This window comes from Colias philodice, chromosome 13, assembly GCF_061535455.1.
Source record: "Colias philodice isolate Cphi_HAF_F1 chromosome 13, ilColPhil1 Martin Lab GWU primary, whole genome shotgun sequence".
In the NCBI taxonomy this organism is placed as follows: Eukaryota; Metazoa; Arthropoda; class Insecta; order Lepidoptera; family Pieridae; genus Colias; species Colias philodice.
Genome location: NC_143098.1, coordinates 2483207 through 2508984, shown reverse-complemented (window position 1 = coordinate 2508984; position 25778 = coordinate 2483207). Strand labels below are relative to the sequence as shown.

General features: G+C 33.2%; 1 protein-coding gene across 4 annotated transcripts in view; it reads left to right on the top strand.

Annotated features, from left to right (window-relative positions):
• Ypel (Yippee-like) overlaps positions 1-25778 on the top strand; it is an 80103-nt gene that overhangs the window by 17335 nt on the left and 36990 nt on the right. The window contains exon 2 of one of the 4 annotated variants that reach the window (XM_089702264.1): positions 6204-6290. The exons of 1 other annotated variant lie outside the window; for it this stretch is intronic. In XM_089702264.1, coding sequence (XP_089558390.1) covers positions 6286-6290 — 5 coding nt within the window. In that variant the 5' untranslated portion in view covers positions 6204-6285. Of the gene's footprint in view, positions 1-6203; positions 6291-8787; positions 8928-17430; positions 17677-25778 lie in introns of those variants that run through there. 2 more of the 4 variants (XM_089702268.1, XM_089702269.1) reach the window with 2 other exon arrangements.

Sequence of the window (25778 nt, the reverse complement as noted above, 5' to 3'; positions counted from 1 at the left end):
CTTTCCAACTGCCATTATAATTAGTCGAAAGTTATACTTTTATAGACAATTAAAATGTAAAGATTTGTTACCGAAGAGGATTTGTTTGGAAATAGGCACTTAGTCACAATATTGCCATATATACAGAATGTTTGGGTTAGGTTATTAAGTTTAGTATGCTTTTGTCACATTCTGCCTTATTTATACATATCCGTTGTAGTATTGCTTAATGAAAATACTCTATTTATGAACATATACTATACAACATAACACCAAATAACATAACACTATATACCGTTTTGAATATGAAAAAATAACAAAGGAAGTAATAAACAAAGTGACAGCCCTATTCCAGGGGACCCCTCGGCCCTCCAATTTCCCGGTTGCACCCTGACTGCACTTGTTGAGTTCCTTTGTTGTCTCGGCTCGCCATAACGTAGATATAACTCGGATGCTGGATTCCGTCGGGGCAGACAAAGGAATTGTTGGCAATTTAGTCTGCTGTATGTTATACCTAATTTACTTGCACCAGACTTGCCAGACTGATGTGTTTTGGTGTTACGCTCGTCGTTTTATGTCTGTCTGCTTTTTTAAATTAAATTTTACAAGTTTTAGATTTTTTCTTAACCAGTGTTTTTTTTTCTGAATTTTAACATACCTAGTTTACCAGCTTCTTTCATAAAACAACAAGTGCTGTTCAATAGTTCTCAAAAGGATCTTATAGTATTAAAATCCTACTTTGGGAAAATTCTATACTGTTATAGATTTCTTTATAATATAACGTTGCAGTTGCGACGAAATTTCAAAGTATAACGTTTGAAACGAACTTATTAGTTCCTCTATTGTAGTACCTAGTTGTTCTTTGTTATTATAAAATAAAGTGTTGTTTTTGAAAGGATATTGATAATATTCTGCATTGATCACCGACATTTAAATTGTGAGGCGAGATTTGCTATTTGATCCTTCCTTGGTTGATGCCTTCACCAACCTGGAGTACTCACAAAACCTTATCCTGAGCATATACGAACTTATCTTTATAGAAACAACTTCATACTCATTGCGCAACCACCACCCAGACAAAGAACAGAATACACAGAGCAAAACAAAGAACACATGTCACTCTCGATTGATACAAATGATTCATATTATTAGCTGCTCCGTGTCGGGTTCAAGTGCTCTAAATGCATCAATCCATCACTAATAATATGCATCTAATCATGAGATGAGTGCATCGTGTGGGCGGCCGCTTCTTCGTTCGCTGCTGCTTCAGAATGTAACGTAATCATTGCGAAGTTATTCGTTTTAAAGGAACAATGGTGAACTACAGTTTAAAGTCATGTAGTTAGTTGGTCATATAGTCGAGAAAATTATACGGTTTGTCAACAAAACTCAAGGCTCCCAATCAAAAGTTGTTTATGTAATTATATAAACCTTTACAAGTGTATAGGAATAATCATCAGATAATTATACCGGTAGATATATATTATGGAAAATTCAAATTAAACTAACGAATAACCGATAAGGTTACAGATATCGAATATCAGATAGGTAGAGACACGTTAGAGTGTATATCTATACTAATATTATAAAACTGAAGAGTTTGTTTGTTTGTTTGTTTGAACGCGCTAATCTCGGGAACTACTGGTCCGATTTGAAAAATTCTTTCGGTGTTAGATAGCTCATTTATCGAGGAAGGCTATAGGCTATATACCATCACGTTACGACCAACAGGAGAGGAGCCACGGGGGTGAAACCGCGCGGAGCGGCTAGTTCACTATAATAGATACGAGTAAGTATAACTACACTTTATGATGTGGTCAACAGCTAGTTATCAGATCCAACATAATTCCTAATATAACGTAATAATACCGTCTGAACATGGAATATGGATTAACGATTAATGCTATTTTTAGTCGGAGCATGATAACGACAGAGAAAATTGCTCCAAAGGTAATTAGATTTTTTGTCAAACTCCGAGCATCGCGTAGCTTTCCCAGGGGATATTTGAGGATCTTTATGGATAATTTTATATTTCTTGCGTGACAAAGACGAACAGAACGACTCGTCTTGGCTCTGAACAAAGGAAATTCCTAAGATAATCTTCAATATTAAAACTGTGATGATTTGACCATTAAGATGGATGAATAATTCAGTTAATTGATATTTAGATTTGGGTATCCTTATCAAATTAACAGTTGGTTTTGATGTTGCTTGAGGTAACTATACCATATTTTGCCCCATAATGATCCAATTTGAACACCAATAACAAACTTACAGTCTACGAATGCACTATGCATATACATAAACTCTTGAGGCTTAGTAAGTAATTCCCATTGTAATTTACTGCCAAGGTGCAGCTGTGCGTTTCACTACATTATACATAACCCTATTATATATTGTTGTATAATTAACCGGTGCGATTGTAGCGTGCTATATGACACTATTAATTAGTGAATTTATATTTTTAAACTTTTTCTACACCTTCACCCTTCCTTCACCTCATTAATGGCAATAGTTTATTTTCATTGTTTCTATTTTAAGCCAGTTTTTGCTTCGCATTATATGATCTTTTTTATGTTATTTCTTTTTCATTTTCAAATTAATTAATTTTAAGAAAGGTATACATAATTAAATTTGTTAAGGCTATGCCTATCTGTTATTTTTTATGAATTGTTTATTTATTGGTAGCCTCTAACTTGCAGACAAGTCTTACCGTAAGATTGTAACTATTTTTCCAAAAATATCATCAGTAAAGGGAACAATGAAGGTAATTATATCACGGCATCTAATATTGTACCTGAAATTGTTCGCACACGAACTATAGTTCTATTTATTAGAATATAAGGTAATTCAAATACATATTTCCTTCGATAGCGTGATTGTGTTCACAGCAAACGTTCTTTATGACATATAATTTTTTCAATGCCATTTCCAACAGCGTTGGCCTTCATGCTGTAATGATACCGTTATTAAAAGCATTGACAACGGGCTAGTAATCAGTGATGAGTTCAATTGAATATTAAGGTGATGAATTAATTTTTCTAACATTTACGGCCCTTTTCAAACCTTCGTAATTTTTATATTATTAAAGTTGTCGTGATGAAAATTCTTGACAAGAAAGTTCAATAGTAACACAATACGTCTACCGTTTTAGAAACATGATTCCATGATATTTTCTCGATAGAAAAAAAATACAAAGTTCTCATTGTTATTTTTTTATAATCTCTGGCATCTTCAAAATAACAAACGTAAAGTTACGACTTTTTGGATATTAACTATAAAATATACAACCTATACGTCTACCGATTTAGAATTTTGAAATATGCGATGGTTTTGAAATAAACAAGAAATACTTGAAATTAGCGCGCGACCAGCCAATATAGCGAGAGCCGCCCTGTACCTTCCTACCCCGATCGCTGCACGAGTCATTCCCGCTACGGCCGTCACACGGGGAACTTGTGTCGCTCGCGCAATCGTAAAAAAGGGTGACAACACGATAAGACAAAATGAGACAAATGGGGACAATAAAGAAAATAAGAAGAAGAAACATAAAGGTTGGAGAAAAAAGAATGCTTACAATTGGAACAAATTAATGAAGAAGTTGGTTTTATTTTAAATTTGATGATAATTGTATTATAGACGATGTTTGATATGTACCCCTGTTTTAAGTACATAACGAATGTGTAAGATTTTTTTCATTTATAGCATAGATAATCTTTTCAGAAATCCGGAATCCAGAAGGAAAATAAACCCACTGATTGTTCACAATGTGAACCCACTCCTTCGTAAGTACCTTTATTCAGTCAAAAATGTATGTTATCAACGTTCTACTGGTTTTATCGCATGATTCCATTTTTAGCAAAAAGCAACAAAGTGCAAAGAAATAAAAAATCATGGTGAACTTAGTGGAAGTATGGCGGACGTGATATGGAACAGGAGCTCATTGGAGTAGTATTATATTTAAAAAAAATACGAAAAAATTTCAAGAATTACATTTCTTAGTAGTTAGGTGGTAGATAAGTATGTTGTATAAAGAATTTGATGTTGATATTTATTTCATTTATACTTACTACACCTGTGCGGGAAATTGCTTAGTACTAAAACAGGTTTATATTCATATTTACATAGTAATGTGAGTTTTAATTTCGAAAAATTTTGTGTAAGTATATTAAATTGAGTTCCTGGGTGATCTGGAAATACAATTGGGCCCGGAAGATGGCGCTGCAGTCACTCCTCCTAATCACATGAACCGATTTGGATGAATATTTGTGTGCACATTTCATTGTTGTGGGATGATTGGTTGATTCGTTTTCACATTAGCTAATATTATGTATTTTTGTTGTAAACTTAATTTAATGTTTATAATACATTATTATTGGTATAAATAAGCCAGTGTTCGTCTCACATTGCTGTACCTGCCTACCTACCCTACCAGGGCCTAACTTTGTTCTGGCTATTTTATTTTGATTATTTGTAATGAATAATTACAATTATAATAGAGTGCAAAAAATAAATACATGCGTCAATATATTTTGTGTTTTTTTTAAAACAATTTTTCTATTTAAAAAAATATCATTCCGACCGCGGCTTTGCCCGCTTGGAATTAGGTTATATCGTGAATCCTGTTTTATCCCACAGAAGTGTTCAGTTCGGATAAAAAGTATCCTATGTGTAAATCCAGGCAATTAGCTATATTTTATCAAAATTGGTAATGTAGTCTTGACGTGATTAAGTAACAACTAACAAAAAAATATACAAATTAACATCCAAAGTTTCGCATCAGTTTTACTGTATTAGTGATATCCTCCACTCTTGACTTTGACTGAGAAGAATTAGGGTTTATAACTTCTTTCAGAAATAGTACCTTTCATTTCTGGGCATGATGTAATATCTACGTCAGCATCAAATTCTATCTAAATCAATTCAGTAGTCCGCGTTATTGATTACCATTTCATTTTTTCAGAGTAACAATATTTTTTGTTATTTTAAAGATTATTTATAACCTGTATTATTTTGTAATAAAGTAAACATTACGAAATAATAATAATTATTAATAATGTCTAAGTAGTTGTTGGAAAGAAGATTATTTGTTTATAAGCAAGAAAATAAAACCAATAAATCAACAATTGAATAAATGTATAACAATATTATAACTGTATGACGACTCCATACATGTTTGTCCCGAGTCGGCCAGCGGCAGCGCGGCGAGTTTGCAAGAATGACTTCGCGCACACCCGCGTTCGCGATAGCGAGCTATTAGACTCCGCCCGCCAAGCAGTGGATTTTTTTTTGTGTATCGTCTTAAAGAAAGTGTAATAAGGGACGAGGCTTTTAGAACAACGAAATTAAAAAGCAAACATTACTAAAACCATTTGCATTTTAATCATTAAAGATTTCTTTAATAATGGAAATTTAGAAGAAAAAGTCTGTGATGAATATGCTAGCGTCTAGAGTCTAGACAATATCTCGAAGAAATGGTTTAAGTCTTAGATAATGCTATTACGCTTGTACCTGCATTATGGTCTTAAAGTTATTTTAGCATCCAGAAAGTTTATTCTCATAGTTGTCCAATGACCCCTTCGTTTCACCCGCACCTGGGTTGCACACTTTCCCCTAAAAGACGACACCTAAGTTATGTATGGCGCCTGAATGTCGCCGTTAACACTTTCTATTTCTTTATTTAATAATTTTGATTACATTATTTCGCCATTTTAGTTTCTATATCTGCGTTTCTTTAAGAAACAAATTATAATCATGATAACATTTACTTGGCTATGCTCATTCAACCATCTATTTATCATATCTGTAGAAATTACCTGTAGAGTAATCTGACTTGTAAAGTAAACAATTAACCCATAAACAGAAACACTTGAAAATCAAACTGAGCTTATAGAGTATGTAAATATAGAAATATATTTCACAAGGCACATTAAGATCACTTTAATACGTCTAAAAATAAATCCATTATCATGATTTTACGATTCTTTAAGTGCACTTTCCATTAAAGGCTGGTTAAATTAGAGGCAATGAATATTACATTGGTTTTATTGTCTGAGCATTCATCGTGAAACACTTTGGTTTCTTTGAATAATTTAAGTCGTATCTATTCAGGCAGGGTCTTTGGGAATCGATTTTTGCTTTGATCTTGACCAGAGGGTTTCTCAGTTGACATTGTTTATAAGAATAATAGCAGTTTATTAAATATAGCAGTGTTTTTTTTTTAGGCTCTTTCTCCGAAGTATCGAAAGTGGTATAAAGACCGTCATAAAAGTGACAGTGATAGCAGGAGACAAAACGGCAACATTAATGAGGTGCGTTTGTGAATTGATTCGTTGGTGCAGAGCTACTGAGCATGTTGTTACTTCCTTATGCAGTTGCTTAATTAAAAGCAAGCCCTTATTACCATAATAGATTCTAGCAAGCGGCAGCGAAAATGTGTTTAACATACTTCCAACTTCTGTTACCCGTAATAATTTAAGAGCGAGCGTGTAGATTGAGCTGATATTTTAATAGTTTTCGCTTGAGAACCTAATACTCCAGTCACTGAAGTGTTTTTGATGCTTGATTAATTAAAAATATGATAAGCTACTAATCACCACTGTGATACTGTAGATTAGTCAGTATTTATTATGTACTGGCTTGCTATTGCACCTTATTGTATTTGGTATGTATTTAATTTAAAATATTTAAATAATCCTAACTGAATAAGAATATCCTTATATACCTACTGTATTTCCCTATTCCTGAAAAACAATGCTATTTGCATAAGTAGTAATATGAAATAATCTAAATATTATTATAATTTAAAATATCCGTCGTGTCGTTCATGCACAATATTGAACTAAAGGTCCGTTATGAAATAAACTGTTTACCCAAATTAACTATTTAATGTTTGGCGAATTCAGAACATTCCCATTAGAGTAATAAGTTTAGTTATGCTTTTAGTCTGATTACAAGAGTATCTAAACAGTTTTGTTTACTCATGTGCATGCATTTGAACATAATTAACGTGTAAATTAATTTGTAATTACCTTTTATATAATTACTTTATTCTGTTATAGGTACGCTGGTAACATCGTCAAGGTTAATTCACCATGGGTAAGACTTACAATAAATATTTCGATATCAGAATTAGATATATAGACTTACAGGAAATATTAGATAAGAATAACATAACCAAAAGATATTGGTACAATTATAAGTGCTCATTCGTTTTAGTTTTATAAAGAAAACATGCGTTAGTTATCAAGAAGCTTTAAAGTTTAAATGCTAAATATCTCCCGTTGTGAACACATACGTACTTTATTCCTTCTCCAATTAAAACGCCGGAATAACTGAAACCTCTGCGCAATTAAAAGAAAAGCATATTGACAGCAGCGCCCACGCACTGCCTTTACTATTGCTCTGACGTCACACGCCAGTATATAGGTACATAGAATTGGCCTGTGGACTTGCCACTTCCCGGGCGTTATGATAACCGCAATACAAAATATGATAGTGGTGTTAAAACCAGTAAAATAATGTTACGCCGTACGCGTATAACAGTTACACTGCAGGTGGGATTGTGTGCATTTCGTTACTGTATATCGGTGTCAGGGCTCGTGAACTATCAGTTTAGTGGTTACTGTAGCAAGGTTGTTTGTGCGTTTAGATAACCAATCGGTCATTTATTAACTTGAGCTTTGCTCATACGTATAGTATCTAAAATATTTGAAAGAAATTATGCCTGTTGTTTAGTTCGCTCATTTCAAGAGGATGTATGATGGCATATATTTTACGTTATTGCTCTTAGATTTCCCGTATCCGCAAGTGTTAGTTATCCCCAAATGTATCTAATTACAATTACTCACATTTATTGTGCATCATGAGCGACTTCTGAATCCCTCCAGATTGTTCTTTATGGTCCAATCTTCTTATTGAATTCTGCAAAATTCAAACACATAAAAAATTAACACATCAAAAGTGTCAAGACGTCTAAAATAAACTTTTGCATGTTACAAACTAAAAAGTTAATCAAAGTTAATCCTACTTCTGTAGCTAGAACTTTGTAGTCTGACTACAAATCCGAATCGTTGAGTTCTCTGAGTAACTTAATAGAGTGCAGTTGAAAACCCGTGGGGTCATCGCCACTCGCGGGATACGTTGACTCTGTGCTACAGTCTGCACACGCCCTAATGATCATGCTAAAATATTGTAAGTAAACGAACTATGGATATGGTACTATTATGATGATTTTATTGGAAGGGCTTTTTATTTCGAGTGTGCGAAATTATTAGGTAAGTAAGGTTTATATTTTGTGTTCTTATGGGGCATATTGTAATTAGTTTTAAACTTAAAAAAAGTAAATAAATTATATGAAAAATACAAAGATATATCTAATATTTTATTCATAAGAACTTTTAGCATCGCATTTTCAAAAACTACTTAGGCTAACGTGATAATTTTTGAAGTAGATAATACAAGTTCAGCGTAGTAAAGTTTTAAAATGACAAAAGAGCTATTGCTTTTTTAATATTTTTAGCTTACTCTTAAAGTTAAATAATGAATCTTAGTTTTCGTTGTTTTTCTTGTTATTGTACTACCGAATTTACGAGAAAAGAACAAATTGAAACTTCACATTCTGAAGTTGAAAATACAACCTTATCTTGGAATTCAATGAATATCCCCTATACATTACGAAAACGGCTTTCGTCTACGAAGTAAAATTGAGAAGGAAATAAAATGTTATTGCAATTTTTATGTGTCTGGTCGGTGTGTTTGCCGGTGTGGAATCGATGCACTCGCTTGCACAATGCACGCTGCATCCTAGCAGCTAGCCAGCCAGTTGCCAGTCGGAGACAGGCGTCGCCGCGCTGCGGTCGCGCTATACGTACTTGCCGCATCCAAACTTTGTCGCGCTTTCGTTGTTCCGTGTTGTTTATTTGGATTTGCCGCTGCTAGAACTAAAGGTATGTGTGCGTTTATAGGGCGGATAATTGAGCTTTTATATAGGTCTTTTTTTTGCAAGCAGTAGTACAATATTTAGTAGGGATATTTTTTGACTTTTTTTATAGATAAATGAAACTGAAGACTTGAAAAACAAATTTGTTTAACATTCTTTCTTTTCTGGAAATCGGACTCTTGATTGCGATATTTCTCTTGGGGTGGGTACAGGAAATTCTGCGTCTACTGTACAACTGTACTTAGTAAAGTGAATAGTGGTAATTCAATTATGTTGTCGTCCTGTTATTTGGGGTATTTTCCCTTGAGCATAGATTTAATAATTTTAGTATTCGATAAATTCAAACGCAAATAATATTGCGGTTAGCATAAATTAAAGTCTCAGACGATAATTATTCATTATATTGTGTCGTATGAAGTGTGGGTAGTAAATTTAATACAATCATGTGTCATTTAAGTACACTTTATGATCGTTACATTGTTTGCCGTATTTACTTATGTGATACTAGACGCTCGACACCTCTACCCTGACTTGTGAATTTCTTTGTCTAAATCACTTAGGAATAAATAAATTTTCTATTCGTGAAAGAATTCAAAAACGTTGGATACATTTTGGTTTTTACTATATAAATAAACTTACGGCTGTATAATCCAAATTGTTCTGCTCAAACTATCTAGTTTGTTATTGGACAATTTTTTGAATGAAAATTGAAAATTTCAACCCGATTCTGAAAACTTTTTACTAAGTTGGTCTGGTTCTAACTTCGGTGTAAGTTTAGCCTCTTTGACTGTACATTTAATACACACTTGTGCTTATAATAGTATTTCTAAATTATCTTATTTTATTGTTAAATGAAAATGATTACTTATTGTCTCATAAACCATTAAAAAGATTACATATTATGTATAATGTATCTGTAATGAGCACTGCAAATCTCTCCTAAAAGCTTTTTTCGATATCGTCGACTTTAACATAGAAATCACCAGATCTTTTGCGATAATAAATACATTTTTGCATGTTATCAAGATCCGGGTTGTGTCTTCAATTTAATTCATGAATATTTAGTCTAGATATTCATGAATTGAACTTGTAGCTATTACAATTATTAATTCTTTAAAATAGTTGATTGAAACTTGTTATACAGAATTTGTTCTATATTCTGTTTTTGTTTTGCTTACCTATGCGAATTGCATTCCTACTGTATTAATTATTAATCTAATGAATTTTATCTGAGAAGAGTTTCGATCTTTTTAACATGCTTATAATATAAGCTTCACCTGTATGTTAGTATGTAACACTCAACAATGATTGTAACCCGCTTTAAACGAAAAGATTTATTTTAACTTTGTAATCAAGGATCGGTGACGATACAATAATTTTTAAAAGTTTATGTTAGTCTGAATAACAAAAATAAAAAAAACGATTTATTCTATCGTAGAGCGTGTTTTTTTCAACGATATTGAAGATGATTTTAGTCTTATTGTTATTATACCAAATATCCAAATACACACCTTGCGCATTCATAAATTAATTAGTGTGATTGCGGTAGGTATTATCTTTGTTCAAACGATAGCATGTCGGGCAATTTCACTTCTATTATTTCTGTGTCATTGTTTTCATATTGACGTCATGGCTTATCGATTTTGAGGATGTATGATGTATGAATAGCTAGGAGACATTGACTTCCATTTTTAGTTGATTCCGTACCTGGTAGATTATACCAAAAAAACCTTAAAACTTTTTCCACTGGTCGTGCTTTTAGATGATGTCATGTTTTGGACTGAAAACTTTTCAGTTTATCATTTTTTATTAGAATTTAAATAAGCTTAAATAAAAAGATAAGCATATAGATAAAATGAAAAATTTACGATATTAAAAATTAAAGTTTTCAAAGATTTTTGCTACACCCTGTAATCAACTGGCAACAACAAGAAACTTACTAAATTTTTTATGTGTAATATGTATATTGGATATGTATTGAATACATTAAACATTTTAAGTAATAATGTATGTTTCTAAATAATCTTATATATAAAATTCTCGTGTCACAATGTTAGTCTGCATACTCCTCCGAAACGGGTGGACCGATTCTCATGAAATTTTCTGTGCCTATCGGGTAAGTCTGAGAATCGGCCAACATCTATTTTTCATATGTACCACGGGCGAAGCCGGGGCGGACCGCTAGTCTTATCTTATATATAAAATTCTCGTGTCACAATGTTAGTCTGCATACTCCTCCGAAACGGGTGGACCGATTCTCATGAAATTTTCTGTGCATATCGGGTAAGTCTGAGAATCGGCCAACATCTATTTTTCATATGTACCACGGGCGAAGCCGGGGCGGGCCGCTAGTAATAGCTATATATTTAGAGCGACAATTTCATCAAAGATGTAGAATGCTTTGAGCGTGCCATTTTCCCCACACGGCGAAAGCAGTCACTTATAGGTTATTAAAATTTACATAATACGCTTGAAGGTATTCCAGAAACAACTAGAACAAGCGAATGTCTGAAATTCTTTTAGTTTAATGAACATTAGAGACCGGATAACTCGGGCATATCGTAAATTTTTCAAATGAATAAATGAAATCTGAATGCAGAGCATTTCATGATTTAGTTTTTCTAGGAAACTCGTCGAAATGTGTGTTTGAATATCTCTAGCTATGTAGTCTCGTGTTTGTAATAACCATTGTTATAGAACGTAGAGACGATTAAATTTGTTTAACTTCTTCGTAACTTCAAATTAGTAAAAGTCTAAATTAATTTGTATTTGAATATTCAAAAGGATTTGAAGAAACTAGTTTTTACGGATTAGAAATCGCCCATGATTGTGGTAACATGTGGTATCCTTGTGTCTATAGTATTATATAATATGTGCTTATGGTAAATAAACATTATCAACGAAAAATATGTACTTACTACCTACATACTATACTTTTCTATTTTGTACTGCTCTTGGTAATGGTACTAGATATATTTGATGAATTTACACCATAAACATAATATGATACATATTTTAAATTGCATTATTTTTCTGAAACAAAACAAGTTTCCTAGCACGATATCTGGTTGAAAAATAGAATAATCAAGCCAACTGCAGTTTAAAAGTACCGCTGAGTGCATTTCTCGGCAAATTGTTTCCAGAATTAAGTAACTTGGAGCTTGCGTGTTTACGTTAGATTGTAAGTTTGCACTTTAATCTTTGTGCTGGTAACTCTGACTTTTAAAGTGGTGATAGGGCGCGGCAGTAGTACCAAGGCGTTTTATTTTAATCCTTACCTTGTTATATAGCATTTGTATTTAAGTGATAAGCCCCGTAATTGCTACCGGAAGTAACTCGTGAAAGGTCGAGACTACTGCTCTGAAGCCCTAGTGCATGTAATCTTTGAGATGGAGAGAGTGTACTCTATGTATGTATCATTTGAAACTTGAAAGGGAAAGGATAAACTGAACTAAACTCAGGAATCAATAGCTATTGTCTCTGTGTAGGTTTATAATATGAAAGCAGTTGTTAACTGCAGGACTGTCCTCGTTTAATTTGCGTTCAACTTTCACCTCCTTTTCCTTTCTAAAGCATTAATAAACTATGCCTCTAATCTTTATCTTTCCTCGAAATCTACATAATTACTAACGATACTCATATGCCTGTTCTAAATATGTTTTCTAGAATAATTTCAGTAGGATTTTTGAAACCATTTACAGTTTGAGGTAAATTATAATTGATTATTAAATATCTACTACTATGATCTATGATCTATATACTGTGATCTGTCATAAATAATTTTCACAGCTCAAGGTGGCCTAGAACAGCTTTAGGATTTATGAAGTTCTTTGAGATTTAATGGACCTTGACTTAACTTAGGTTTGTAGGTCTAATTATTGTACCTAACGCAGGTGTTTGACAATCTTATAGGTTACTACAATCATACAATCCCATTAAAAAACACTAAGATATTTTTCGAAAAAATTATGAAACTTTTTATAGCATCATAGGTAGTTGTAATACTTAAGAGCCCCCGCAGACCACAGACTTTTTATCGGCCGATAGTTTAGTCGGGTTGGCCTGCTAGTACGCACACCGGTTCAACTAAACAGTTCAGTCGGTTATGAGTGCGCAAACTATCCAACAGTCTGCCGACTATTTGCTAGTTTCTAACCAATCGTTGAAAAGAGTGGTCGCACCGCACAATGAAAATTAATAAAACTTTGCATAGAATTGTTATTATTGCTCTCATACACCGGAGGAGGAAAATTAAAAAGAGAGCTCGAGAGTATTGGGTGCATCCTATCTTTAGTGATAGATTATTAAATGGAAAATTTTACACTATGCATTCCAAATTACTCGATTACCCGAAAAAATTTTTCGCCTTTTATCGAATGAGCATAACTAGCTTCAACCAACTTGTCAAATACAGAGTACCTACTCTTTTAAGTCTTAAAATTCCGAAATAAGCGACTGAGAATTGAGCGACGCCATTTTACAAAACATGCGCGGCCGACCATTCGCTGTCAAAGCTCGGAGCGAACTGAACTATTGGCCTAGTCGGCCGACTAAAAAATCGTCGTGTTTGCGCGTGTGGTAGGGAGCCAATACTGATTATACAGTCGGCCGATAGTTTGCCGACAGTATAGTTTGAATTGAATCGGGAAGCCCATCAAACTTGTTTATCGGCCGATACCTAATCGTCATAGTGTGCGCATTTGCTTATATCTGCGTACTGATTAAGAGCCCGACCAAACTATCTGCCGATAAAAAGTCTGTGGTCTGCGGGGGCTCTAAGTGTTATGGATTAGAGCTTTGTTTTCATTTTTTATGACACCCAACACAAATAATATCGCTATATGTACTTCGAATATATAGTAGGTATAGTAAGTAAGGTACCTAATCCTTATTTCTCTGAATACTCCATTAGCCTGTTGTTTATTGTATGAGCTCTTCAATTTATCCTTACTTTATGAGCTTTTTCTTAAAGTCAATGTAAAGCATAAGCAAATATTATTATTTGAGCAGTTGAAAGACAGTGACCACATAACTAATCTTAATATGAAAAATACATTCAAATTTAACGATTTGCAATAATTATAGATAATCATATTATCGTAAAAATCCTTGATTAATTTATTTCATTATGTACTTAAAACTACCAAGAAAAACAAGTTGTTTCAAGAAAAACTGGATTGGATTGGATTTCATAGCGAACACTATTTCGCAGATAATAGAAGCAATTGCTTAGTAACGCATTTGGTTTTCAATAAATGTGCTTTTTCCAGCGTCTCGATACAGCTACACTCAAATAATTCATTATTATTCCAGACAAGTACAGCATTGCCGTCAATATGAATTATTGAAACGGCGAATTCGAAAATTATTTTTCTCAAACAAATAATAAACGATTTATATTCATAATATCGGATCGTATCAAGGTGAGAGACAGGGCCATTGTTTGAGCGCTGGCAAAAAAAGCGAAGTAAATTTTGCGTTCGATTACATCGCGAAACTATAAAAAATGGCGGGAAAAAACGGTCCGGCTTCGGTTTATTGGACAATGTGCTTGTAATTGAGTTCATCTAAATCCGGTCTGAACTCTAGACCAGCAGACAGTGTTATATAAATAGTTATCGGTTCAGGCTTCAGCTTTCGTCACGGATATCTTTTCGTTGATATGGTTTATTTCTTCAATATTCTCTTCTGATTCCATGGACGTATAAAAAAAGACGGACGGTATATCGCCTAAACATTGAGTGAAGCCTAGTAATGGCGGCGAAATATCCATGTGTGTGTGCCATGTTGCCATGGCAACAGTTGTCCTGATGAAAATGGCGGCTGTATTTTTTTCTATAAATTTTGCCGTAATAATTTTGTCATTAAAACATAAAAGAAATAACTTGCTTCCCTGTGGAATGTAATCCCTTGTGTTTTGTTATTTAAAATTGTACTGTTGAAACACGATCACGCAAGACGGCATTTTAAATATTTTTTGTGAAACAGTGACGCAGTTAATCAGTCGGTAGTTCACGACGTAATGGCGGCCGACTAGCTTACTATGGTGAGAGTGTGTGCGTGTTTATTGTCTTTACACGATCGCTAGCTTACTATGGTGGCTTCACGTTGTTTGTTCGTAATACGGCGTCCGTCTTTTTTTATACGTCCATGTCTGATTCTATATTTTTATTAGTACCAAATTTAGGAATTAATGTTGTGTAGTTTACACTGCCTACAACATCGTTAATGAATAAGGTCTACGGATGATGGAAATCATCAGGACCACAGGGCAGTTCTCTGGCCAGAATTCTTGTGTATTATCAACTACAGAGTTTCTTGCTGGCTCTACTCTACTGACACTGCTTTCGTAGTCGATGATAAATCATTTCTATGCTCTTACTTACTCAACGCTTCCAATATAAGACTATTTCGTTGAACGAATGAATGTTTCAGTTTTGAGTTTTTTTACGCATTATTACATATACATATATATATATATATATATATATATATATATATATATATATATATATATATATATATATATATATATATATATATATGTATATGTTTTTGTATTAACAATTGAATATTTATATCCCTTTGAAATAAATAAATAAATCCCTAAGTGAAAGGACAAATCCTCAATCTACAAGACTTCATTAAAATTCAATATTTTATGAAAATCCAAGTAAAGAATATATATATACACGCGGTCATGAGACACTAAAATCTAATTTGTGCGTTGGAGCGTTCATTCTAGGAACAGCTCAAGGGATTACACGGCAAATCGATTTCACAGAAAACTACTAACCGATTCTAGAAAAACACAATGGAACCTCACATTGAATTTTGTCGGAAAATCAATATTACTTAGCTTTGTAGAGATTACGAGTTGCTAAGAATTATAGGCCACTCGAGTGACGGCAAATGGATGGATGGAATGGATTATGGTTATCTTATAAATTAAAAAGAAGTAATAAACGTACTATCAATACAAGAATCTGCTAAAGATAATAATTTCTTTTTATAAAAAGTCGTCTTAAATTTTTACGATTATTGTTTATTGAATTTTAATATACTTAAGTACTCTTAATTAATGAAAAATAAAATATTATCAAACCTGTCAAACAAGACGGCAGACCAGACCAAATCACTAGCTAGCATCTCCAATGTTTTAGTTGCTTTTCATTTTTCATTTTGAAACTTTTAAACACCGAAATAATTTAAGGAAAACAATATAAACGGAAATTTGTATCACGTTAGACACAATACGTTTCTGTTGACGCATACGCCATACACTTCAGTCATCACCGCCCACGGTTTGGCCGAATTCTTCCACGCATTTCAGGTTCACGGGCAAAAACAACGCTCCCTGTTAACGAGTTTCAATTCAAAATTGGAATTTGTTTCAGTGAATCGCTCGATTTATTAACTGGCTGTTGATAAATTCGAAACATTCCAGAACGTAAATAAAAAATAAATAAATACAAAATTACCTTATACGTCCGGTTCAGAAATCCTCTATGTATTGAAATTGCGCACTTTTTTTTATTATAACTCTTTATACTTGTTTACCTATATGAAATTAATGTTGAGTTTTCTTTTTAATTATACAAATGTATGTATATGTAAAATGTTTAAACATATACTATATATGGTACCTACTTAATAATTTCTAAATTTATGAAGTGTAAAATTTTGTTACTAGACTTACCTACTTAGTGTCTGAAAAAAAAACTAAAAAAAAAGAAAATTTCAAACTGGGCGGGAAAATTGGCGGCAACATTCGTTTATTGTTTAAATCGAAAGAAATTTAATTTTCACCTAAGAGGACTTAATAAAATTTTACATTTAGATGGATGCAAAATTAAATAATATTCTTTGTTATAGTGCAGAAAACTGGGTGTACAATCTTGACCTTTTGAGGAGTGCCGTGCGTAACGTGATTGTAAACACATGATAATGCAGTGATAAATAGGTAATTGTGTTATTGTTTTGATATGGTGACGCTGCGATAAGTTAATTATTGTGCGCACGATACGCTTTGCATTTGTATAAAACTAAGAAGAATTGCATTTAAATCTCAAGAACAACCGAAATAAACGTTTGATCAAACTATAAAATTAATTTCTAGGAACATCTAGTCTTATATAAATGTCACCATTTATTTAATTTAAATTTTAAATTAATCGCTTATTTATACTACAGCCAATTTGTATTAATTTAATGATGTTTTCGATCTGCCAGTATTTCTATATTGGTACCTCTTTTTGTTTATTTTCATAACTGGCACGTGCCAAAGCTGTCAGTCGTGAACGCACTACGCAGCGACCTTAACGAATATTCTACGTAATTTTATTTGGTTTTATATTTATTGAGAAAAACCATTTTGAGCAAATATTATCGTGATTTGAACTACTCGAATGTTTACGTGTTCATTCACACGCGTGTGGGTGTGTGTGTGGCGTCGTTGCGCCTGCGCTCTGCGCCGCGGCGCGCAGACGGCGCACGATCGCTCTTTGTTTGTTGACAAGCAAAACTCGCTGTGTTGTTTTGTTCGCATGTGGACGTCGTCCGCGTTGGACGTGCGCTATTCAATACAACATTGTTGAAAACATTCATATCGTGTGATAAATCGTGTTAGCGATACAAAATATATTTTTATCGGTTTTACAAAAGTTTAGTGCTCATTTAAATACTGCGCATATTGTGTACGGATTGCGAAGTTTTTCTACGCGTCGAAAATAACTCTTTCACCACTCTGCCAAAAGGTAACTTTTTACATGGTGTTTTTATTATATAACATTAGTTAATGAATAATGATAAACAGTTTCTATTTATAAAATTATGATTGATGTCGAGTGTATCATTATTAAAGTGCTTTTTATCTATTTATCGCTATTCCACTTCCAATCGCGAAGTTTGTAAGGCACAACTCTCACATTCATTATAATATTTTCTTCGGTATTGAATGAAACTTTGAATTTATTTTTAAGGCAGGAACATTTACAAAGAACATTTTGAGAGACAGAAAACGGGACAAATTGAGTTCATTACTGCAAAATGCATAATTTTTGCGCGTGAAAGAATATTATTTCCGTGATATGATCGCTTCGCTGACCGCAAAACGTGACAAGTTCAAGTTTTTTGCGCGACTTTCACCGAAATAAGGATAATAAAGCTACATAACTGTAATAATACTTTAATTATTGGGCTATAAAATTACATCGTTATTAACATAAAATATACGTAGGTACCTACTCAGGTACTTTAAGTTTTTAGGGCATATAAATAAAAGTCAATTCACTCAATATTGAAATAATTTAACCCTAAAAAGCTGTAAAACTTTTTTATTAGGACCTTTGCGTTAATAATTTTTATCTGTATCTGTCAATATTGACCACAAAATATCATCTCTAAATGTATAAAGGCTAGGTACATAATTATACACTCAAAATTATGTCTCTAAATGATTAAGAATTTTACTTATACCCTACGTACCTACAAGACGGCCTAATTCATGTTCTCAATCCGTTCTTATTCCAAAAACACGAAACATCTCGTGCATAATATAACCAATAACCACATGCAACAGTTAGCTCTGTACATGTACATGCGTTTGCGTCGAAGTTTTATCTTTCTGTACAGTTATAGTAGGTCGCCGAAGACTGTTACGGTACCTTGTATGTCTGCTAAGGCAGTAACGGGACTGCATGTAATATGTCCACATTCGTCGAAATGATTCATATCGAATGCTCGTTTGATTCCTTTTACTAGTTTTTACTTTCTTTGATGTTGTGTTTACATTTGGATTTGTCCTTGGGCATTTGATAACAGTTTATTGGTGTCAACTTTTACGCGACGCGAACGCGATTCAGGTTTAAAGCCTGGGAAGGAAAACATCTAGAGATATCGATATTAACAAAAAACATACACATGTTTATTTCTATTTTTATCGCATATAGGTATTTTGATATTTTTAAATAGCTATAGTTTTTTTGATACAGATTGTAAATTGTAATGTATTGGGATGATTTGAAGAATTATAAATGCCTTTCGTTTTAAAAACGTCTAAACGTTTATGATAGTAGTCATTAGTTATTACATACCAAAGTATTGGCAATATTAATTTCTTCATAATAACCGTCTTAAACGGTTTCTACGGAGAAAGCGTCAAAAAACTCGTTTATTAAGTTAAACATTTCTTTATGTTAGGTAGGGACCTACTATGTTATTATAAGAGTCGTTGCCAATGTAATGTTAGTATGTACCTAGTGAGTTATTGATTTCTGAAAAGAAACCAGAATATTAAAAAAAGTGCACGCCTCATAATTTTTTTTTAATAAATATTTATTAATTATTATTTAATAACAATTAAACCACATCGAATCAGACCCTGAAAAATGAAAGGGTTCTATTCCTGAGCATACTCAAGCGTAAGAGAAAAAAAAAGACTCGATTAGTAAAGTATTTCGGTCGCTATCGTGTTAACAAGAAAAAGGATCCGCACATACAGACACACGGACGTCCAAGACAGAACTTTTTTAAACTGTTTTTTAACTAGTTTAAATAACAAAAATGACATCAAAAATATCATGAACGTTAAAAATAGTGTTTTTTTCTTAATATGTGTGTGTATGTATTATCTTACAAGTGCAATGTATGATACATAAAGACATTTTAAGTTTGAAAAATCAGATGTTTTGCGCGAAGTGACAGTAGTACCCACCTCAACGCTTCGCTTATGAGGCGTGCAATAAGTAATATTTGTATGCTAGCTAGCTGTCGGTTTATCAATTTTGACGTGTTTGGTTGTTGTTGATAACGAATTTCCTACGAAAAAAGCATTGCAATTAAATAGAGTAACATTTATTCACTTTCGTTGCTTCTTTCCATAAAAAATACAAAGTCCATAAACATATTCTAAGTAAATATTTGATAAAGTAGGTAGGCAGGTAGGTATATTAATTTGTTCTGGTATTTTCTTAGTTCAATACAGGCTTAACGATATTTATTTATCATAAAAACAATACATTGCTTGAGATACAATATTCTCTCCAAATATGTACAAATGTGTCAATTTGGATAACCCATTGAAGAGCAAGAATGTCGTAAATACGTGTATAACTTAGAAGTGTTATTAACGGTAAAAGCTGGGGCACAATCAACTTGGCTTTATGAATAGAGCCTTAATGATCAGGAGACAAATTTGTGTCAACTGAACAATAAAGTAAATTGAGAGTACTTTTTGACTTACGGACAGAATATTTACCATAATTCGATCCACAAAATTAACTCACAGCAGCAGACTGAGTATAAATAAAGACAGAATGTTTTATTATTATATTAATAAATTACACCCACTCTTTAAAGTCGCCTATTTTTTATCTTATTTCAAGAAGTCCTAGAAGGCCTCAGCAGTCAGCAACTACAAAGGACAGCCCGTGGGTAGTTAGAATGGGGTGATTGTTCTGGTATATTCCACGAGAGACTAATAAAATGTTCATTCACAATTTGTTTCTTCGGAAACAATAAGTGCCTAGTCCATTGAGAGAGAACTGTCAGTGAAGCAAGGTATTTATTGTTCTTTTCAAAGGAGTAGGTACTTAGTGTTTAGGTGTCCTTTGTTATGGTTATCACATGACAACATTGTATTTACGGAAAATTGACGCCTTTTGTAAAATGATTCCAACCACGTGTGAATATTTTTGCCATAGAGTGTGTCATACTCTTCAATAACTAACATCTTACAAGATTTTGTTTATAGGATTCGTTTTAATTAGCTCAGTACAAGAAATTCTGTAATTCTTACAAGGAAAACCTGCACGTGTGTTACGTTTACCTATTTCAATTATTTAATTCCGATGTCAGACAATCAAATGTAGACCAACATAAATACTGTATCATCTCGAATTTTCTTTTTTATCTTTATACCCAGTAAGTCTATCTTACATTAAAACGAAAGTATCCATGTAAAAAATACCAAAAAAATTGTACATTATTCATAACCTCCGATAAGATTTACAGAAAGTCCCTGTATTCGTTGGATCAAAACAGGATGAGCGTTTAGACATTTGAATGGGATTTATGTGTGGTTAAGCGTTTGGCGATGCTAAATTCGGTGCAAATCTGGCGTCCTCCCAAGCAAAGAAGTAAGTAGTCTTATCCTTACAATGCTTTCTTTGTTCAAAAACTACGCAGTGGTTATTATTAAGTGCGCGTGTGTGTAGCACATTGCGCGTGAATGTACAGATTAAATTACATTCAATAATACTTAATTCATGCAAATATTTGTAACAATGATAACGGAAAACTATTTTCCTGTACTTCCAGTTTACATAAATTGTGTTGATGACAGTGATTATGATACATTATTTGCGATCGACTTTGTAGTTTGTAGTACAGTTTAGATATGAGAAATTGTTATGTTTCATTCATCCTTCTATTGCGTAGTTAAAAATTTTAATGCGAAAATACATACTTATTTAAATAAATGACCCATAAAAGTTATAAAAAAAGGTAGGTACTTTACCTGTAAATAATTATTAACATCATCACTACATAGTATAAAACAAAGTCGCATTCTCTGTCCCTATTTCCCTATGTCCCTTTGTACGCTTAAATCTTTGAAACTACACAACGGATTTTGATGCGGTTTTTTTTAATAGATAGAGTGATTCAAGAGGAAGGTTTATATGTATAATAACATCCATTAAATAGTGGAGAAGTACTGTTATTTTTGAGGTTTCTAATGTGATGTCGTAAATAATTACATTTTTTCCGCTTACATTGCAAACGCAGGCTGAACCCTACGAGTTTTATCAAAATAATGTACTAAGTATTGTACACATTGAAAAGGTCTACAGAAAAGTCCGCGATGGCATATGTCTATCTCTTATGGATTACCCACAATAACTTTTTTTTGTCATTTACTTTTTACGTCAAATAATGGCTAATTTTCGAAGCGATTTAAACCAATACAGCATTAATCCATAACCAATTAAATACCTTGAATACATTGTTCATTTAATATAGATCTATATGGCCCTTTACACCGTATGATTTAAGTGAATATTTTCGAAGATATTACAGATTTAAAAATTGCGGGACGTACCGTTTGCAGCGGTACCGGCCGGCCGGGCCGCTATGTTTTTCTGTAGTGTATTTAGCAGTGTATTTATCAGCATTGCACCCGTGCGAAGCCGGGGCGGGTCGCTAGTTTCAAATAATCCATTATACTGATATACCATCATTTCTGCAGAAAAGTAAAGTGAATCATACATTCTAAGTCTGCACGTGAAATTCTTGATATACAAAATTACCTGTAGAAATTTTTAAAATTTTGGGAAATGCTTTAAACAAAACAAAGTCTTTGTTCCGAAATACGCGGACTATTTATCATTTTACAATGAATTTATATAAATTAATATGCAGATGATGCTGGCATGCAAATATTCTCTTGCACTATCAAATACGAAGTTGTCGCTCTTGCGGTCCCTAATATTTTTGTATCTTTGCGGCTTTAAAAAGAGGAATGCTTCTGTTGTACAATATTAAATACTTTAAAATATGGATAAAACGATGGAGAAATACACATAAAAATATATTTTAAATCGTTGTAATTTAATTTTGAACCCACATCAGTGATTGCTGGCTTAATGTGATACAATTAAAAATAATTAAAAACGACGCATATGTACATTAATTGAAAGCTATATTAATTTCTAGTTAACAATTATTTAAATTAAAATCGGACTTGACATTTAAGTATTTAGCATAAAAGGAGCCATTGTGACCACAGTATTACAATATTATTTCCTACAGTAAGGAATCGCCTTTGATGTCGCGCGATGCCGCCGCCAGCGTAGGTACTTACGCTGCCACACGAAAATACGCTAGGGTTGCAACAAATGGGAAATAAAACAATTGTGATTATTAATATTATGATGAAATCATTTATTCATATTTCATATGCACATTCAAAATAATTGCGATTATTAAATCTGATGTAATTATTTGTTCATAAATATATAATTACAGATATTGCACTGCTTAATATTATTTACGTGGACACTTTATTTTTGGATGTTCTTAATTGTATATTATAACATTTAACTAAGTAATGCATTCGCATTGGGATGTACAATCTGATTAGGAAATAATGAGGACAACATATACATAGCTTTGATTTTAATTCAACAGATACAATTAGTAATACAATCTTTCTGAAATATTGTTTCCTTCTGGGATTTCAATGTAGATTTACATCCGTAAACGGAACAGTTTGTGCGCGCCATAATAGAATATGTAAGTACCTATGTATAATAAAATTATTACACAAAAAATACGACTGCGTCGTCCTTTCGCGATAGGTAAAGCAATCTCAGCGTGATTGCTTTACGCGGCCCGCGTCGCCCGACCCCCGCCAGTTCCCCTCCGTTTCTCTGCACAAGTACATTCGTCGCACTACTGTAGGAAATATGGTAATACTGTGATTGTGACTGTCTAGACGTGCGTGCAATTAAAGCGAACTCGATCCACTCAGTGTCAGCGCCGATTCTTTTAGCTAGGATTTGCTGGGAGTAATTAGGAAGTTGTCATTAAGCGCTGTACAGTGTACATCTATTGAGCAGTGGCGGTACGTTCATACAAGCCGAAAAGCCCGGCTTGCCTTAGAAATTCGCTACGAGATAGGAAAATAACCAAATTCACGTTTGAATATTCGCGCGCAATGAGCAGTTCATAATTTGCTCCGAAATTCAATGAAAACTCACCTACAATATAATATATAATACGCCTAGCATAAAACAATGACGAATTCGAGTAAACTTTTAATTTCATCCTTCTTCCTATCAGAATAAGGTCGTACCTTTTATTTTGACGTTACAATCTAAATTGGATGGATTATAACATGTAGTTGTCTCGCTTGCACGCGTGGGCTTTTACCGGGCTTTGCGCTAATCTCTTCTAACGTATGAAATTTCGTCTAAGTAGCTACATACCTAGCCATAGAATTCTATAGCAATCTGTATGGAAAATAAAGCCACGATAAAGCCCGGCTTTAACAGTGTGAAGATAGTTACGATTGCGCGAACGAACGTCGTGAATATTATTGTTATTAGGTATAGTTTGTTTGAGCGGGTGATTATATATCGGTGTAATTTAGGTTATGTTTTTCGAATTTTGTGATAAAATGAGTGTCGCGACAGCAGATTGTGTTGTAAATTGTGATGGTTTGCTTTGTGCTCAGCAGGGGAAAGGTAAAATCATTAAACTTTACTGAAAAACATCAATTAATTTCTTCATAAAAACCAACTCCCAAACAGCTAGTAAGTCACATAAACGAAATTTTAATTAAAATATGTTTACGAATTAGGTAATCGATTTCATGAATAAGAATTGCTTAGAAGCCCCAGCTGTTGAAACTTGCACATTTGGTACTTGGTAGTTATGATTTCTGCTAGTAGGTACCTATAAGGTAGTTCTTCCACGGAGCGTGCTTTCTCATCGTTAAATCGAATTCATAGGTACGTATTTAAGAAATACCTACACAAGGCCAAGAACGCCTTATTGAATTATCAATAATTGAAAGTTGTTAGGTAATTGAATTCTAAAACAATCACCTACTTTCTTCCGATTCCGATTCCGATTCCGATGTTATAAAATCTTTCCTTCAGAAGATCGCCGTTTTGAATTATTAGAATATAAATGATCTGTTCAATTTTATTAATAATATAATGTCATACAGTTTAATAATTATAATTTATCGATTTTAATGATAAACGTTTGACTCAACTGTTAGCGGGCGCGCGTGAAAATTTAGAAGATTTGATTCGGTAATTAGACAGTATAGGTACCTTAGGAAGGTTTCTAATTCAAGAAAAGGGTACCCAGCAAAAACTTTGAAAACTTTGGGCTTGCCCAGTCCTTACACCCTAGGCACGCCACTGCTATTGAGAGCTTTTGTTTGCGACATGATGACTATTACGGATTACATTTAAGCCCATTATTATCTAAATGATTATGGCTAGACTGGTAACGTTATCTTGCATTTGAAGGAATATAAACAGCAGTGTTTTGTATATTAAATATTTTTTAGTAGTTTCTTAAAATTTCGTGCTAGAAACGTGTTTCTAAGCGGCAAAGCACTTTCTAGATAAAAGAACCAATCCTGAAGTTTGCAGACAGTTTGAAATTTAAATATAATTTATATCCTTCCTCGTGTAAAATCCCCAGAGCAGTCTAGACGTGCGTTCTCTGACTAAACTACAACTTCGAACCTCTGACTATCAATTCTGGCATGTTCTATAACGAACTCGTCTGAGTCTGCTGTCTGGTTAGTTTTTATTGGATTTGCTTTTGATGTCTGGTATCATAATATTGATACTTCATTAGTATAAGGTGATCTTACCTATTCCTTTTTATAAGGTACCTACTTGAAATGTGTTGGAGATTGTTTTCTAGGAATAAGGTTTGTTTCTATTGGCGTATATTTTCATTTAGATTCAGTTTGTTATTTTTTAATTTTAAGGACAACAAAAACGTGACATCATTCACATGCAAATTGTTTTTAATGAAGTAGAAAGTATTCATTGTTTCACTTATATCAAACTTTGATATCCATGAATCGTGATCATTTATAAATGACTTAATTCATTGAAATTTTCGTTGATCCAATGGTATTCGTGAACTTTTTGCAATATATCTTTCTGAAAAAACTGTTTTGTTTCAAATTAGGGTGGTGTTCACTACTCAGTGTGCGATAGCGCGAAATCTCAAATCTTTGCTACTTATTAGTCACCATGTCCTTGCACTTATTAGTTCGATGACTCTCAAAATTGCAGTCGTTTTATATCCCTACCTTTTTGTTCAT